General features: G+C 41.1%; 2 protein-coding genes across 3 annotated transcripts; both read right to left on the bottom strand.

The window, feature by feature from the left end:
- Positions 1-3,232: 3,232 nt before the first annotated feature.
- Positions 3,233-4,569, bottom strand: LOC120065663 (troponin I, slow skeletal muscle-like). The gene is made up of 4 exons (XM_039016731.1): positions 4,444-4,569; positions 4,261-4,350; positions 3,891-4,067; positions 3,233-3,613 (listed from the first exon to the last, which is right to left on the bottom strand). Exons 1-4 carry the CDS (start codon positions 4,567-4,569, stop codon positions 3,509-3,511), a joined length of 498 nt encoding a protein of 165 aa, XP_038872659.1. The 3' UTR covers positions 3,233-3,508.
- Positions 4,570-11,051: 6,482 nt separating this feature from the next.
- LOC120065661 (cysteine and glycine-rich protein 1-like) lies at positions 11,052-14,903 on the bottom strand. Of its 2 annotated transcripts, XM_039016730.1 has the most exons (6): positions 14,730-14,903; positions 13,224-13,333; positions 12,500-12,668; positions 12,077-12,206; positions 11,579-11,672; positions 11,052-11,426 (listed from the first exon to the last, which is right to left on the bottom strand). In XM_039016730.1, the coding sequence occupies exons 2-6, from the start codon at positions 13,330-13,332 to the stop codon at positions 11,350-11,352; spliced, it is 579 nt and encodes a 192-aa protein (XP_038872658.1). In that variant the 5' UTR covers position 13,333; positions 14,730-14,903; the 3' UTR covers positions 11,052-11,349. The 2 variants fall into 2 exon arrangements, with proteins under 2 accessions (XP_038872658.1, XP_038872657.1); XM_039016729.1 differs by lacking the exons at positions 13,224-13,333; positions 14,730-14,903 and adding an exon at positions 13,003-13,204.
- Positions 14,904-18,557: the final 3,654 nt, after the last annotated feature.

Raw genomic sequence — 18,557 nt, 5'->3', positions numbered from 1 at the left:
AATCAAGTATGATGCCAAGGTACTTAAAATCAGATACCACCTGGAGCTTCTCCCCTGACACATAGACATCTGGCTCAATAGCATCTGTTGCCCTCTTTGTGAAGAACATGCAAACAGTTTTTTTCACATTGAGATGCAAACACGAGTCACTGAGCCACTTTGTAACCTGGACCATTACAGTAGTGAGTTCTTGTGCAGCTTGTTGTTTGCTCTTTGCATGCACATATATCACTGTATCATCTGCATACATTTGAACTTCAGACCCAGTACAGACAGAAGGCAGATCATTAATGTACAGGCTGAACAGGAGGGGCCCCAGTATTGACCCTTGGGGCACGCCCACATCATAGCTAAGAGTGGGCGACAGCTCATTGCTCACTCTGACACACTGAGTTCTGCCTTCAAGGTATGATTTCATCCATCTCAAGGCATCGGGGGAAAAGTTGAACTTGGACAATTTTGTGATGAGAATCTCATGGTTAACAGTATCAAAAGCCTTCCTTAGGTCCAGAAACACAGCCCCAACAACACCCCCTTTGTCCATCTTGGACTTCACATTTTCCAGAAGAAAGCAGTTGGCCGTTTCTGTGGAGTGTTTCGCTCTGAAGCCAAACTGCATGGAATGTAATGTGAAGGGGCTGTTGTTGAGGTGGGCAATCAGTTGTTCTGCTACACACTTTTCAACAACCTTTGACACCACAGGTAGTATACTAATGGGCCTGTAGTTACTCACGTCAGCCGTGTCACCCGATTTAAAGATGGCCGTTATTATGGCCGACTTCCATACCCTTGGAAACACCCCGAGACCAATAGATGTGTTGGTGACCTTAGTAATAGGGCCAATGAGTGACTCTTTGTAGTTTTTAAGAAAGGTAGAGTCCATCCCAAACACATCTTTGGCTTTAGAGTTCTTTAGTGAGCTAATCACCTTGTCCACCTTTGACTCAGAAACCTCCCTTATGATGAAGACAGGTTGAACATCATTTACTAGCACTGAGCCCAAGAAACCAGTGGAGGGGTTCTGTGTCAGTACCCTGACAGAGTCAATAAAGTAGGAATTGAAGGCTATTGCTATTTCGACTGCATCCTGTGTTAGATTGTTATTCACCATGATTTCTAGTCTTTTTGCAGTGTTACTATGGTCTTTCCCTGTTAACTTTTTTAGATTCTCCCAGATCAGTTTAGAATTTCCCTTTGCTTCACCAATTATGTTAATAAAAAAGTTTGCCTTGACCTGTCTGATTTCTTTCATCACCTTATTTCTCAACATGGTAAACCTACGTCTGTCATGCTCTAATTTGGATCTTAGGGCTATTTTTAGATAATAATCTCGTTCTTTCATCAATTTCCAGATTTCTCCATTTAGCCAAGGAAGAGTGCTCTTTTGGCCAGGTTTGGATTTGATTTTCTTTAGGAAACCATTTAATGTAGTCTGGATTGTGGATAGAAAAACTTGACTATCAGCTTCCACATCTGCATAGGACAAGAGATCATTCCAGTTAATTCCCTTAATTGCGTTTTCAAAATAGCTTAATTCACTCTTAGGTATTCTTAGTTGATCAGGCTTTCTAACAGTAGAGAGGTTAAACCTGCTCTTAGACAGCTTTCTGGCTATAAGTGTCAGATTATGATCAGATAGCCCAGTAACCATATTGAATGAGTTAGTCACTCTCTCTGGTTTATTACTGAACACCAAATCAATCTGTGTTTTAGAGCAACAAGTCACCCTGGTTGTCCCTTTAACTAGCTGTGTAAGGTCAAAGGTATTAGTGATCCGTTTGAGGGTTTTCCTACAACACTTGTCTTCATAATTAATGTTAAAATCTCCCATTAAGATGACCTCTTTCCCAAAATCACATACCCTAAGCATGTTATTAAACTGATCAAAAAACACACTTTTGGTGGAAGGTGGCCTATACATTCCAATGAGGGTAAAAGACATTTGGGGAGACAGTGTAATGTTCAGGCCAATACATTCTAGTTCATTATCACATGACCACTCAATTTGTTTACATCGGATATGTTCTTTAATGTAAATCATCACACCCCCTCCTCTTCCTTCAGTCCTGTCTCTCCTGAAAACATTGTAGCCAGGCACAATCAAAGCAGCAGATGGAGAGTTTTTATGGAGCCATGTCTCTGAGAGGCAGAGAAAGTCAAGGTTGGAGTCTGTGAGTAGATGTTGAATTTGATAACTTTTTGGAATGACACTACGAATGTTCAAGTGCCCCCCTAGTAGTCCCTTGGGCTTAGCTCGTGGGTCCCAGATGACTCGAGAGTGATTAACACATTGAAAAAAGTTAAATTTTCTGTGTTTTCTGACTGCTGGGTTTAGGCCGTTTTGTTTCGTTTTGATTAGGGGCAGTTCGGTAGCGCAATTAACAATCCCTCCCGCCTGCACTGGATTCGGGGAACTAATTAAAACAGCTTGCGTACCAGAAGCAGAGTCAGGGATCGCATATAGCGACTTTGGTATGTTTGAAGAGTCAAAATCTATCCTGGAGCCGGGTGAGTCGAGAGAAACCATAGGACCATAGCACTCACCCACTTCCACAGCGGCGACGATCAGTGGACGAGGCCATCCACCGCTTTCCACTCCGGTGCGTATCGCTGGCTCGGTGATGTTGGGCCCAGGATTAACCAATAAACATTCAGGATTAGACCCACCCGTTGGCCATTATAAACTGGGTGGTTTGAGCCCTGAATTCTGATTGGCTGACAGCCGTGGTATATCAGACCATATACCACAGATACAAAACTTTTATTTTTACTGCTCTAATTACGTTGGTAACCAGTTTATGATTTTGTCAGTCGTTCTCACTATCTCACATTCACCAAAAAGTTGTCTCCACCCCATGGCAAAATGTGTAGAATAGCAGCACATTAGTAGCCTGACTAACCATCCACATCCCTCTGGCCAAACGTCACATCCACTAGCGTTTCTTCTTCACGATGAGTCTAGATTTGCTTTCCTCCCTGACGTCTTGTAGAATGCGAACACATTCTGACCGTTCTGATTGGTCCCAGAAAGTGTCGGGCCAAACCTGCCCTGCATGATGACCTTGTCAACTTTGATACTCTGATTGGTTGGAGATGATCCAATCGCTGATGAATTTGTTTTCTACAACGCCCCTCATTTTGGCATCAGCACAATCGACTTCTAGTTTCAGACAATGTATGACGCGATTGATAGAGCAGCGGAATTAAATTCAGGTGTCAGGCAAGCAAATAAGCTTTAAAACGGCAAAATTATTTCTCTGCCCCATGGCAAAATGAGTGGAATTGCATGAACTATCATTTACTCTATAATTTCTTCTCAGGCCAATATTAACAGTGAGGATGAAGCAGAACATTGTGATTGTAGCAGCATACAGCTTGTACTGTGTAAGCCTTGCTAAACAATAAATACAAGCATTGTAGTGCCACTGAAACAAGACTTTAAACCATTAATGCATTTTGAATGTTCAGGATGAATAGAAATGAAAGAAACATCTGTAATATTCTCTGTCTACTGAGGGGTGCCTTTGGCTGCGTCAAACATCTTCTTCCTTCCCTCCATGCCAGACATGGCCTCCACGTTCTTCCTCCAGTCACTCACCTCCACTGTCTTCTCCTGCAGAGCATACACACAATTGGCAGTCACTACCATGTCAGTAGGATGTCAGTATATCAGCCTGGTTACAGCTTCACGTTACAAGAACAAACTGTTAGCTCCTGTCATTGATATATAGATTACCACCGGTTGAGGGAAATATTGACAATTTAAATAAAGCTCCAGGCAGTATATTATACAAACGTAGCAAAACTCATCGTTGCATCACACTATTTATTGCCTGCTGCCTTTGATCTTATGAGGACACACTAAATCTACCAGGAAAAACTAAACTTACCTTCTCTGTGTCCTCCTTCTTGACTGACTTGAGGTTTGCCCGAAGGTCCATGGAGACCTTGTGTTTGGAGCCCAGGAGGGAGCGCAAGATGGCGTCAGCAGAGACCCTTACCCTCCTCAGGTTGGGCCGCTTGAACTTCCTCCTCAGATCCAAAACTTTGATGTTCAGGTCCTTGATCTACAGGACAGATGGAAAGAAGAGGTAGACCCCATCCTAGAGATACAACTAAAATGGCTTCTTTCTCTATGGGCTACACAAAAGGCATCTCAGATTACACCGTCTTTAAAGTTAGCCCTTGGAGTCGACCATGTCGTGGATATATGAACCACATTTAGAAGGTATGTTTCAAGCGGCACTGTAGGCACTGTACCTCTCTGGTGTTGTGCATGACTTTGGCTTCAATGTCATATCGCTCCTCATCCACCACGTCAACCTTGGCATGTAACTCCCGACATAACTCCTGTTGGGGAAATTCGGATTTTGCAATGAACTAGTTAGTACCCAGGACAATGTAGTCAATAGGTTTACTGAACGTATGTATGGATGGGAGTACCTGGAGCTCAGCAAAGGACATGCCACCGGTCTGTAAGGCGGGTGCTCTCTCTGTCAGATACCTCTCCTTCTCCTCCTCTTTATCCACTATCTCCTGCTCGATCTCCTCCTTCGCCTTGGCCACCATTAAGCTCTGAAAACACATTTAAATATTTCAAACGTATGGCCTCGTACGGCTGAGGTAATTGCCAAACAGTCAAGTGTTATTGCTGTGGTCATAGTGTGGCTATGGACTCACCTTGAGCATGAGCTTACGGGAGGCCGAGATCTTCGACTTTCGCTTCAAAAAGATGAATCAATTTGATTAAGTTAGTCATAGATTGACAGTATAATTAATGTCTCACTTAATCAGAGTTTATTGGCATTTATGCAATAGAATTAGAATTAAATCTCACCTCTTGTCTGTAAAGAAAAAAAACACATTTTAGTGTAAACATAATTTAGCATAATATCTGAAATACTTCCCAATGTGGCACACAGAATTTATCAGGCAGTCATTGTTAGTGTTTCTAAAGATAACTGGCATGTGCTGTCTGACCCGTCTCATGAAGGGGTTCACTGGAAAAGAATACACTTACACTTGCTCCGGCATCTTGGCAATGTAGATTCCCCTAGAACACAAAAATAAAACCTATGTTTCTGAAGAACTTGACAAGAGAGACCATTTGCACCTGTAAGCCTACGGTAATTATGTCTCCCATTTCAGTTCCCTTGACATATCATCACAGCTTTCAATGTACTGATATGCAACACAAAGTAATTGCATGATTCTACAGTGTATTGTCATCTTTATGAAAAGTAACTATCATACTCATGTAATATGACTGAAAAACACCTAAATCATAGCTTTTTTTTGTTATTCACTCCTTCGTTTGCTAAATGAACTATAGAGCATGTTTCCATTTGGTCATAGTTGTTTACTATCTAGCCATGAGTTGTTTTTCTCCAACTACTACAGTACATTATCAGCAGGTCAAGTGGTCGCTCAGGGCTCCAAGTGGTCTACATCACCAGTCCCCACTTCTACATCTGACCCTCTGGCTTGGAGCCTGGGGCCTGCGACCCATCCCCCTGCCGCCTCTCTCTGCTGACAGTGGCACTCCCCCCAAAAAGAAAGTGATTGCAGACAGGGGGAGAGACGTGCATCAGCCCTGGCATGGTAACTATTCCAGACAGATAACAATCCTAGCTTTCTCCTGCTTATTTTCACTGGATAATGCTCCACAAATAGACCAGGAGGTCTGGATTTGGGAAGTTCTTTTTTAGAATTCCCAATTCCATAAAGGAATGTTTCAGTGTCCAGTTTGGATGGGAATCCAGTGTAAATGATTAGTAATGGGAAACCAGTGTGGAATACTTTACAGAAATAACTGGTAAAACATAGAAAGACCTGTAAAACAATCTCAGAAAAGAATCTTTCCCAAAAGAAAAGACAATTGAATAGAACAAAAGAGACATTTGAAAACTCAAATAAGTTGGAAACCTGAAATTGCTAAATACATTTTCTAAACAAACAAATTGTAAAAAAGAAAAGAAAAAAAAGACAGAAAACATAAATTGATTCCAGATTTTCCTAATAGGCCTACCCTAAAATGTTTATTTAGATTTGCTACTGATTTACAGTTTAATTTTGAGCATCTGTAAATAGAATCTAAAAGTATGTAAGATGTTTTCAAAATAGTTAAATAGTTTTCAAAAATACATACGGAAATACACCGATAATAACAAATATTACAATGAATAATGTTCTGCAATTATCAGACCTGAAAACCTCAAATTCAGGAAATACAGAAAAGCTCTAAGCATTGTCTACACAATATCACATTCAGAGAGGAGTCCAGTCTTACCTTTCTCTGCTGAGTTTGGAGATGTCCTGTAGAGGCTCAGAGTGATGGGAAGAAGAATGCACCAGAGTATTTAACTCAGCCTCCCATTGTCCCTCCTGCCCGTCACTGGGACCCCTAAATAGAACACACACACACACCCTAGTGGTCTCCCTTATCCAATGCTTATGATGCTAAACTTTCCAGTGGTGTTGGTACTGTAGGTCATGATCCAGCAGCTGCTCAGTGATAACACATTGTGTTAGTGGGCTGTGTGTTGTGCCAGGTGGGGACAGACACTTTCCTTATCAGGTATCACAATAATATAGTGCCATTTAGCAAACACTTTCATCCAAAGCAAATTACAGTCATGTGTGCATAGCTTTTATGTATGGGGTGGTCCCGGGAATCGGACCCACTATTATGGCATTACAAGCTCTATGTTCTACCAACTGAGCTACAAAGGATCATGTCAGTTTTACTGCGAAGACCCTGCCCAGTCTTACTGTTGGTTGGGGACAGTAATGAAAACCAAGTGGAGGAAGTTGTCCAAATGAACACAACTCTGCTTTTTACTATTTTCTGACTATGATGGAGCCTTGATAAATTATCCAGTGGGTTGGTTTGCAAGCAGTTGTGTCAGGGCCGGCTCTAGCCTTTTGGGGGCCCAAAGCGAGATTTGATTGCCTCCCCTCCCCCACCTCGCCGGCAAAACATTTTAGTGGGCCCCCTCTTGACGGCAGAGAGACATGTCAGTTTTAAAGTTTATTTCCTTCAATTCTACAAATTTTTCCATTGGGCGAAGAGAACATTTAGCAATTTTATAACATATTTCATACAATTGTACATATTTTGCCATGGGGTGTAGAGAAAATGTTGCATTTTTAAAGCAAATGTCCTGATATAATGTTAATGATATCTGAGTGAGAGTGACTAACAAAATCAATGGGGGCCCCCTGGAGGTCAGGGCCTTTGGCCCGGTTGTTATTCAGCCATGAGAACTACAAGTTTAGATAGCTGGCAAGACTAATTTACCAATCTGAAAAGTGTTAGCTGACATGGCTAATTGAGTGACTGTCAGTTACTGACATAACGAGAAAAATTGCTGATGCACAACCACATTTCAAACTTGCACCTTGTGTATTCTACCATTCTAACTCTCAACAGGAAGTTGAGACCCCGACTGAGTTATTTTTTTGGTCTGGGGCTCCCTAGCGTCCTGGAGCCCTAAGTGACTGCTTATTTCGCTTATGCCTGGAGCCGGCCCTGGGTTGTATTCACCCTGTATTTCAGATCTCTGTTTGCTGGTAATGAGAAAGGTATTGCAGACACACGCTGCCCCCTGAGAACAGCAGGCCCCCGCGGCCTGATTAGAATATTAACTGCAGACAATGTTAAGCCCCGCAGTTGATGAAAGGAATGCAATCATATCCACCACACAATAGCAGGGTCCTGCCAACTATACATAGACCAGTGTATCACCATCTGATTCTACCACTCTGATTGGGTTGTCAGATGCTTAAGTGCTTGGTTTGCTTTTGTGTATGTGCGCAGGGCCAGCCCTAGACATAAGCGACCATTTAGGGGGCCGCGGCCGCTACGAAAAATTGCATGAAATGAGTTATACAATTGCTATATCTTCTCTGCACCCCTAGACAATGTGAAATTACTGCAAACTTGCAGGCCTGAAATTGATTGTTATGCTTCTGCTGTTTTTTGTCAAGAAGCAAGTAGGCCTATCTCCCATTTATGGTTGCCTGTTGTACCAGGCAATAAGGAGAATGTCGGTTGGGATTTCTGTCACTTGAGAACTAGGCCTACTGATGCATCGCATGACAGCTGATTTTCATTTCGATTTATATATGGCAGCAGGATCAACCAAAGTGCTGTCGATTTGTTTGACTGTTGCATGGAAACGAGCAGCCCACGTACACAGAGAGGATTATGACTAAACAGTTGCAATACTTTGTCATAGGTATGGATTCCATCTCTGTCAAAATCAAATCAACGTTTTGTTTTGCAAAGCCAAATTTCTTAAGGCTCCTGAGGTTGAAGAGGCGCTGTTGCGTGTAGCGGGTGTGGCTCCTTTGCACGCACTGAATCAATTTAATAGGGCTCAGATGGGCTGTGTCCCTCTTTCTGCAGTTATGGTTTGGCATACACATATGGTTTGGCATACACATTTCAACAACATGCTGGTAGCGTGGTTCCAAATGTTGAAGAGGTATAATCATCTCTGGGGTGACCCATTCATTCAAAATAATTTAAATTGCTTAAAAAAATGATATATGAAAGAGTCAAGGGTACAAGACTGTATACAGTACATACCAGCGTTAGGGGACAAACAAACTACACATCCCGAACAGCATTGCGGTCTGTATCATCCAATCACAGAGCAGATACAAGTCACGTGACTACTGGAATAATTTCTTGGACATTTTGAAAAACATGGCGATTGTTGTTTGGGTTAGCTAGCTAAATTACCGTAAAAAGGATTCAAATAAACCATGACATTTGGTAGCGAACACATGGCACTCGATAGCACGGTCACAGGCGCAAACTGAATTTGTTCTTTGCGTAATAGGAAAAGTCGGTGCGTATGATTAAAACCATTGATATCGTGTTAAATTACTAATTTGATAAGAACTAATTATTAAATAATCGAATTCCATGATTAAAACATTCTAGACAGAACAAATGTGAAATATTACTTGTCATGCCATTTGTGTTTTCAAATGTAATCCCTGCAAATTATAAAACCATACATTAAATTCTGCATATCGGCATAGCATTTCATACTCTACTGTATCTCCAGAGATCATAAGGTAAAATATATCTAATTGTCATTTAGCCTATATTTACAATCCCTTTATCCAAACAGATTACCCATTTAGCTAGCGCTTATCAATAGCTCGTATCAATCTATTAATTACAAGTACATAGAGAACGCCGTTATTTCTATCAGAAAAAAAGTGTTTTTCCACTTGCAACAGACAGGTTTGCTTGACCTTGTGTAAAGGTGGTGGAATTATTAGGGAATTAATGCTGCGTTCATAACCATGTGGGAAAGTAATAAATACCAGTTGGATGCATTCACTTGCTTTTAATTATTTAAGAAATGCTGATTGGATAATGCCCAACAAGCTGCATCAACCACAAACTAACAGTACAGCCACATGCGTGTAACCAAATTATAGAGTTAAAATAATATTAACTTTTTATGAATGTTTTGTTGCATTTAACTGCCGAAAGTGCTGTTATCGAGGAAAATTCTTTCGGTGACATCAGCATGTGGAAGAAATTGGAGCGCAGGGATGATAAACGAGTTTCCCACTAATTACCAGTTGGAGGGGTGTTCAAGTAGATTACTCCCAGTTGTATGTGGTAAATACCACCTTCCCACATTTCTATGAACGCAGCACATGTCAAGATCAGAACATTAATCTGTATACACCAGAGGCTGGTGGGAGGAGCTATAGGAGGATTGGCTCATTGGAATGGCGTAAATAGAACGGAGTCAAACATGTTTGATACTGTCCCATTAATTCCATTTCAGCCATTACAATGGTCCTGTCCTTATATAGCTTCTCCTATGGTAGACAGATCTGCCACACCTCCATTTCTGTGATCTTCACCACAAACAAATGGCTGGCACATGCATTTCCTCATGCTTAAGTTCTCGGTCAGAATGCTCGAAGAGAGAAGTGTGTGAAAAGGGAATTAAGTTCCATGTATCTCAGGTCTGAATTCCGCCAATTATAATTCAAATAAAACATTAACTTGCAATGTAACCACTGACTGAATTGAAAAGGAATTCCTCTTTTTGTACGAGTGGAATTCTTTAGTGCCCCAGTTGCATTTTGCAGTGGGTAAAAATAGTTCTAATAACAAACCCAGACAGCTCTTCCCCCCATCAAATGACAATGGTTGACTCATGGCCTTAAATGGTACCAATTTATTTCTCGTCACCCATATTGTTTCAATTTTTTTAGTAATTCGATTTCCCATTGTATTAATTATGGCACATTGATTTCCAGGTTTAAGTACATGTTTTTTCAAGATGAGTGAGAAGTGAATCATCCAGCCCACTGGCATCTCGCCCATATGCCATGTCTTGAAATATGCAGACGGATTGAAAGTTTAAATTGTAATACTTCTGACAGGCAACTTTCTATCTCTGCCCATACATTTAGACTTTAACATTCACAGAATGTGTGGATTGAATCAGTTTTACACTTGTGGATAAATTTACATTAGTTTATACTGGATTAAGCATACATTTGTTAACTGTAATGCCATTATGCTCAAACCTTCCCGCCATCTTGTGCCAACAAAATCAACTTAAATGTTGGTTCTAATAGTCATTTTCTTTTAAGAGATTGTCAGTAGGATATGCTCTCAGCAAGTTTTTGTATAGCTTACCTATCATATGCACCTCCTTTTCTGACTCCCTCTAGGTTGCTCTGATGTCCAAACTGTTTAAAAATCGGGTTGTTTGTTGCCAGATGTGCTATTGTCAATTAAGCCTATTTCCCAAACAATGATCCCATAATCTAATTCAATGCTTTTTTCTCTTAGTTTGTTACCTTTTAATGTGCACAGTATATCTCATAGGATAAGATCAATGCAAGTCTTCAGAATTCATAGCCTTGGACTACAATACTTTATGATTTTCGTCTTTCACTCTGCCTCTGATAATTGACCCTGTTAAGCAAACTCACCAACTGCCAAACAAAACCAGGGTGTGTCCAACTTACTGTCAATAAACTGACTCACTTGGTGTATATTCAAATTGCAAAAAGGAGTTTATTAGGCCAAAATGAACAAGCTGGTAAGTCTTGGTTCTCTCAGTGGTTACAAAAAAATTTATCATGCAGAGTATTAACCTCATTAATGCCAGATCTTAGAAACAAAACATGAGCAGCTAACTCCGCTGGTCAGGTAAGCACATAGGTAAACTGTGCACTGTGTGTTGCTATTGAGCCTCTGCCAGTAGCTGGAATGAGACAGCAGGATTAAACAGGTTGACTGGAGAATCCAGGGATTTGCAGTCAAATGTTTAGGAGTCCGAGGAGGCTTGAGCTCTACTGAGCATGTGCCAGAGCTCCTGCCCCCTGGCCGAACCCAAAGCCCTTTGGACCAAAGTTCTTGGCATAACATGCTGTGGATGAAAAGGTAGTATACGTGATATAATAATGTATATAAATACAAAAGTACATAAATACATAAATTGATAAGACGCTACAGTATTTGTATTTTCTCTAGTTATTTAAATTCTGTTTCAGTAGAAGTTCAGAAATAGAGTACACCCACCTTTACAGTAGATTTCACCATCTTTGTCAGCCACAGTGGTTGATTCCAGCCCCTTCCCACACTTGCTACAGCGGAAGCAGCTCTTGTGCCAGGACTGGAAAAGACAGATTAGGAGAAGTGTTGTCTCAGCAATGGGCTGCACAGATACAGTATGTCAACAATAACTGGTATTCCTCCTTCACATTACAGTATTTGAACACAGATAAGATATCCCCAATCATGCATTTCCGTTGACCCACCGCAGCCGTTGATACAGTATGGCCATTAGTACAGTTAAATATATGGGCGGTTTCCCGGACATAGATTAAGCCTAGTCCTGGACTAGACTGCAAGCTCAATGGAGAATCTCCATTAAAAGTGCTTTTTAGTCCAGGACTAGACTTAACCTGTGTCCGGGTACCACCCCATGATGTTCAGGAGAAGCAGGGTTTTGGAGATTACCCACAATGTAGCTCTCCCCCTTCCAAAAAACAGGATCAGCCCAAAACACTGACTTACATTTCCACCTCCGAGCACCTTCTCGGCAGAATAGACAGCCTTGGCGCAGCGCGGGCACACATCTGAGCTACCAAACTTAGTGGCCAACTTTGAGGCGTTGGGGTTGTTGGTGGGGCGGTGGGCTGCTTGCCTGTTGATGAACAAACGGACTGTCTTACTGGATATGTAATGACTAACACTATGCAGCTCACTGTGGTTAGATTTGTTATGATTAAACTACATAGAACAGCATTCAAGTCAGGCCTCAAGGTCTGCAGGTTTTCCTTTATCCCTAATTGATTGATTAATTAATGTAATGTTATCCCAGGTTTTAAATCAGTACCTTATTAGAAGGGAATGATGAATATCAGCAGTGCTGTGGAAATAGCCCTGGTAGACCTATTGGTATGGAGAGTACATACAACTCTAAGATTACTTCCTTACTCTTCAGGTCTGATTCCAAGATGTGCCCCCGTGTCCATGCTCAGGGTCCCTGCTCCCCCACCAAAGCCATAGCCTTTTGGCCCATACTTCTTGCCGTAGCAGGATTTGCAGTAGATTTCATCCACATGGCAGGCTACCGTTGTGCTGTCCAGGTTCTTCTTACATGCCACTAAGAGCAGAATATTTTAGGCAGGGAGAGGCAGACAGATTTAGTGGCATTGGACTGATTGGTCAATGCTGTGCCATATCAGCAACACAAGCAGTTTAGAAGCTACACACCAATACTAACAGTCTTCCAATTGGAGGTCATCTCGTGTTATGTTTATCAGCAACAGGCCATGTAGTTGCAGACATTTGACTCTTTAGAGTCTGAGTCACTGCAAAGACATTATGGGATCACCACAGTGTTAGTTTAACATTTGACGTTCTGACTCCGGGGGCGAGAGAGGTGCATAGTTAACTCAAACTAACAAACACTCATCTGAGCCAGATCACTCTGGTACCTTTTCTCCCATATAAGGCCTGTGACACATCCATTTCTCCCTCTCCAAATAAGGACATGCTAGCGAGAACCGAGAACCTTTGGATGCTCCGCTTCCTCCGAGTGCCAAATACTTCACATTCCATCCTGAGCTCTTAATGTCAGCTCAGAATAATTGGTACATTAGTCGTCAAGTCAATGGGGTTTACGAAAGAACGGGATGACCTCACGCAGATCACTTACTGCACAGAAAGCAGGACTTGTGGAAATATTTCCCCTCGCACTGCACTTCCTCGGCGAAGTACACGGTCTTCTGGCAGCAGCCACACTTATTTCCTCCTCCCAAAGGCATTCTGCGGAGTTAGTGGAGTGTTAGTTCCTTACATAGAAATGGGAGGTATGTGGTTCCTTCTGTTGGACACCCACTGAATGGGAGGAGTTCCTTACATATAAATAAGCAAGTATACTTCTACAGTTCCTGACACGCATTGGATGGTAGGAGACCTACAGTAGGAGGAATGCTTGACGCTGTGTATACAATGTGAGGTTTTTCCAGACCTTGTGACTTGACCACAATTTTTTTTATTTTTTTTAAGTCAACCAGTTAGACTAACTAGGGTTCTGGTCATGTAATCAAGAACTTTACAAATGAGAGAACATACAGTATTTACACAATAGAGCCTGGGTATCCTCTATATATACCCTTTTGTCTAAATGTATGGTATTTTAGGAATGTACTCAAAATGAAGATAAATGGCCTTAGAGTTAAAACTGCTGCTGGGTTTGGCTACAGTACCTTCAGGCACTTTCACGGTTTATTCTCCTTTTCATGAAATTCAAAGTTACTCCTGAGGCTAGGGAGGTGCCAGAACACTCATTCAGAACAGTCTTTGACCAAACCCAACTTATCAAGTCTACTGTTGAATTTAAATAAATTGCTGTTGGATGAGTGCATTGTACTTCAATCTCTTGTTGAAATATGTCACCAAGACAGAAGGTGCTAATCAGCAATTTGAGTAAAGAGGAAATTATCTTCATTTTATGGTAGCCTAGTGGTTAAGGGCATTGGGCCACTAACCGAAACGACGCTTTTTTAAATCCCAGAGTGGACGAGGTGAAAAATCTGTCGATGTGCCCTTGAGCAAGGCACTTAACCCTAATTGTCCATGTAAGTTGCTCTGGATAAGAGCGTCTGCTAAATTACCAAATGTTAATGCAATTCAACTACATGTTAGCAGTCACTTCATGACCTTAGTCACTGACCAGGTCAGGCAGCTTTAGACAGAGAATATCACTTTTGAAAAAATATTTTGAGCAACACATTGCATAGGAAGCTGGTCACATACATTACTCATCATTTCCTGAGTTGTGACTCCTTTCCTGCAGCTGCTCAGGAAATAGAATCATGAATGTAGCCAGCCAAAACATTTAGGTGATTTGACATCTAACAATGTGTTCTGTCATCCATCATGATCTAAAAGCTGCAGTCATTATCACACACACGATCAAGCTACTCAGTAATTAATTCCCTACTTACAACAGCTTATTTTACCCTTCTTACCCTTTTAAATTTCTAGCACATCAAATGTGATCTGCCCTGCACTTTTAAAGTGAAAAAGCAGAAGAATCTGTGCAGCCTTGGATAGTAATAAACATCTTGAATGTGTTCTGCGGCCTGTTGCTGTATACTATGCATCATGAAAGCAGTGGCTACAGTAGCTGGTAGGTGTTGAGATAGTCCCATCTTACCTTTTTGTAGTGTGTGTGGCTGAAACTCCCTGGTTGTAGAGTGATCTCTGACAGTGGAGTTCTGGAGTGGCTTCAGTCTATAAGAACTCAGAGAACCAAACCAAGCTGGGACTTAGGGAGGAGTCTGCTGGGTACACACGTAGACTGTGAAAGAGATGTAGAGAGAGGAGGAGAAAAAGAAAGTGCTTTAGATGGCTGAAGGAAAAGGGTTTGCGAGAGAGAGATGCAGAGAGAGAAAACAAATAGAGTGTGAGAGAAGCCCTGTTTATACCTGGTGCTAACATGCGCCCCTGATCTCGTCCACAGGTGTAGACAATTAAAAGACACATTGGCTGCATTTACACAGGCAGCCCAATTTTTTTCACTAATTGGTCTTTTGACGAATCAGACCAGCTCTGAAAAAGATCTGATGCGAAAATATCTGATGTGATTGGTCAAAAGATGAATTAGTGGAAAAAATATCAGAATTGGGCTGCCTGTGTAAACAAAGCCATTGTGATCCGATTGAGATCTTTTTAAGGGTCATTGCACAAAATAAGTGCCTTTTGCGTCCCTATGTAAACCCAGACTTAGATATTTTAAGTAGAAATTGTGCACTAATATAGAATTTTAAAAGCCTGTTATACTAAATGAAGTGTCCTCTAATATAGACCACATGGAAAATTCAATAAATATATATATTTTTTCACATGAATAGAGACTTACTAAAGTGCCAAAATTCACAATTTTGACATGTCCCTCTGGGAGTTCTAGGAAGATTTTAACCCACTTAACCCCAAAATATCTCCCAACTTTCCACCGTCATTGTAAAGCCCTAGTTATTTTGTTGCTTTAACAAAGTCATTTCATTTATTTATTGTGATTAGTTATTCATTTAAAGGTAAGGATAAAACCTGTCTCTTGATCTAAGGTCAACCCTGTTACGAGAACTGAACTCTTGTTTTAATATGGTGAAACTATTCCTTTTTTTATTTTCAAAAGAAACATTGAACATCTAACAGATAAATCAGAGTGTAAAAGCATGTGAGCTGGTTCTACTCTTTTTGGCCAATTTCTGAAAACTGAACGAGTCGAGCATAACACGTCCACCGTGATAGACAGGCATAGATAGACAGGTTAGACATTTATTCACAGTGAAATTTTTTTGTGAAGCTTGCATTCAATTGCCCCTCGCTGTTACACACAACACGCTTCCATTCCTCCTGTCACAAGGGGATTTATGGCTGATTTAAGATTAAATGGTCAACCCTGTTATGGTCTGTTACGGTCAACCCTGTTACGGTCAACCCTGTTACTGTCAACCCTGTTACACTTAATGGGCACTTATTATAGTATTCTTTTTATTCAACCTCTTGAGATGGGAAAACATGTGCTCTTTATTATTTTCACCAAGTTACACTCCTCAAAAGGCACCTTATAGGTGGAACAATCCTTAAGTCATAATGATACCGGCCTCTAAAATCATTGAAAGGTAGCACCATTGACTTATGGCATCAGTAATTGTCTTAAATTCATAATAGTTTTTAAGAATATCTGTCAAATAATTTGCGTACATGGAGGCATTAGCTAATCTGGTCACAATGTGGACACAGTGGATGGATAGGAGACACATTTTAATACAATGTGTAGATGCGACAAACCTTGATCAGATAGTGATTGGATCATATTGATAAGATCACAAATTCACGTTAGTGCAAGGTGTAAATGAGGCTAGACAGAGAGGGATAGAGGGAGAAAGTGAGGGAAGGAAATGGGAGGGTGGTGATGGAAAGAGGAGATTAAACCTAGTAACATACCAGCAATCCAAGATAGCCTCTGTCTGGGACTTCTTACCAAGAGATATGATATGCAAAGCAAAACATTGTATTGCATTGATTAAAGATAAAACAGCTTCTGATTGTTGGCCAGTATGATATTAGATCTGTCTGTGACATTCCCCAGTCTGTGAAGTTTGTGTCTTGGCTACAATGCCTTATAAGGTGTTTGTTATGATGATTGCAGACTGAACTTGTTTACTGAAAGGATTACTCACTTTCTCCAGGGGCAGGGCCATTAGGCAAAGCTGAAGTTAAATAGGCCTACAATTTGGGGGCTTTGAGAGCAAAATCATTTTACCTAGCCTAGATACATTATTTTTGTTGGGACAAACTGTTATTTTATACCTCAATGGGACAAACATGCCGAGAGAGAGATGATACGATGATGTGTGTCGCGTTCCCCTGCTCAGATGTAGCATGCATCACCAAATGATTGTGTGCCACGTCATCAACCAGATTGCTATCTAAAATACCTATCCAGGAGTCTAAAATACCTATCGCTATCTAAAATACCTATTGCGCAATGAAGTCGGGGGTACGCCAAATAAAAATGCTATTCACACTTTAAAAAATGAAATAAAATGGCCCCGCCTCTCTGGAAAAAAAAAATATATCTTTACATTTTCAAACAGTACATTTATATTTTCCAACAGGGCTATACATTTGTGTGAGTTTTTTTTCTCGCCTGAGTAGCCTTGTTTCACTGCCAAAAATAAAATTAAACCATCTAGTGTTCAGTGAAATAACAACACAATGTCAAATACAGGTAGCCTAGTCAAATAATTAACATCCAATCACATTAACCGTTACTCTCTCGCGGGAAACCTTCACTCTTGCGGAGACATTTAGAAACAAAACATGACAATTTGAAAAATAAGCCACAGGAGTTCTTTGATCGAGAACAAAGACGACTTTTTGAGCAGTAAGACATGTATAAAAGCAACAGATACCATTAATAAGAAGGGGCTAGAAGCGTCTTATATGGTGAGTTACTGAGTGGCTAGGACAGACAAGCCTTGTACTATTGTGGAGGACTTAATTCTTCCGGCTGCCATGGATATGGCTGGGACAATGCTGTGGGAAAAAGCAAAAAAAAACTATACAGACAATGCCTTCGTCAAACAACACTGTTTCACGACATATCAGTGACATGGCAGGAGATGTTTTGAAACAATTACTACTTTGCATACAAGCCAGTGAATTATATGCGTTACAGCTGGATGAGTCAACAGACGTGTCGGCCCATTGAGCCTGGCACAGCTCCTGGTATATGTCCGTTACGTTTATGGGGGGTCAGTTAAGGAAGACATCCTCTTCTGCAAACCACTGGAAACCAGGACAACATGAGAGGATATTTTTAAAGTCATGACAGGGAGACATAGTGGAGTGGTAACGCAAGCAGTTGCTCCCGACGCCACTTGGGTACACCGCAGCATCCACCAAGAGGCTCTTGCTGCCAAGGGAATGCCTGACAGCTTGAAAGATGTTTTTGACACAACAGTGAAATTGGTTAACTTTGTTAAAGCAAGGCCCCTGAACTCTTGTGTATTTTCTGCATTATGCAATGATATGGGCAGCGACCATGTAACGCTTTTACAACATACAGAAGTGCGCTGGTTATCAAGGGGCAAAGTATTGACAAGTTCTTTTTAAATTGAGAGACGAGCTTAAAGTTTTCTTTACTGACCATTTTCACTTGTCTGACTGCTTGCATGATAATGAGTTTCTCACTCGACTGGCCTATCTAGGTGATGTTTTTTCTCGCCCGAATGATCTGAATCTAGGATTACAGGGACTCTCCGCAACTTTATTCGATGAGCGGGACAAAATTGAGGCTATGATTAAGAAGTTGGAGCTCTTTTCTGTCTGCATTAACAAGGACAACACATAGGTCTTTCCATCATTGTATGATTTTTTGTGTGCAAATGAACTCAAGCTTACGGACAATGTCAAATGTGATATAGCGAAGCACCTGAGTGAGCTGGGTGCTCAATTACGCAGGTACTTTCCC

This window comes from Salvelinus namaycush, chromosome 20 (assembly GCF_016432855.1).
Source record: "Salvelinus namaycush isolate Seneca chromosome 20, SaNama_1.0, whole genome shotgun sequence".
Lineage (NCBI taxonomy): Eukaryota > Metazoa > Chordata > Actinopteri > Salmoniformes > Salmonidae > Salvelinus > Salvelinus namaycush.
This window is presented reverse-complemented; position numbering and strand designations above follow the sequence as displayed.

What these genes read in the sequence shown, in the direction of transcription:
- LOC120065661 (XM_039016729.1), bottom strand. Translation starts at nt 13,126, where the DNA reads ATGGAATGTGAAGTATTTGGCACTCGGAGGAAGCGGAGCATCCAAAGG. An exon ending in GGCCTTATATGGGAGAAAAG is followed by an intron (nt 12,669 to 13,002) that starts GTACCAGAGTGA and finishes TTCTGCTCTTAG; the next exon opens with TGGCATGTAAGAAGAACCTG. An exon ending in TGGTGAAATCTACTGTAAAG is followed by an intron (nt 11,427 to 11,578) that starts GTGGGTGTACTC and finishes TTTCATCCACAG; the next exon opens with CATGTTATGCCAAGAACTTT.
- LOC120065663 (XM_039016731.1), bottom strand. Translation starts at nt 4,569, where the DNA reads ATGGTGGCCAAGGCGAAGGAGGAGATCGAGCAGGAGATAGTGGATAAA. An exon ending in TGTCCTTTGCTGAGCTCCAG is followed by an intron (nt 4,351 to 4,443) that starts GTACTCCCATCC and finishes TTTCCCCAACAG; the next exon opens with GAGTTATGTCGGGAGTTACA. An exon ending in AGAAGGAGGACACAGAGAAG is followed by an intron (nt 3,614 to 3,890) that starts GTAAGTTTAGTT and finishes TATGCTCTGCAG; the next exon opens with GAGAAGACAGTGGAGGTGAG.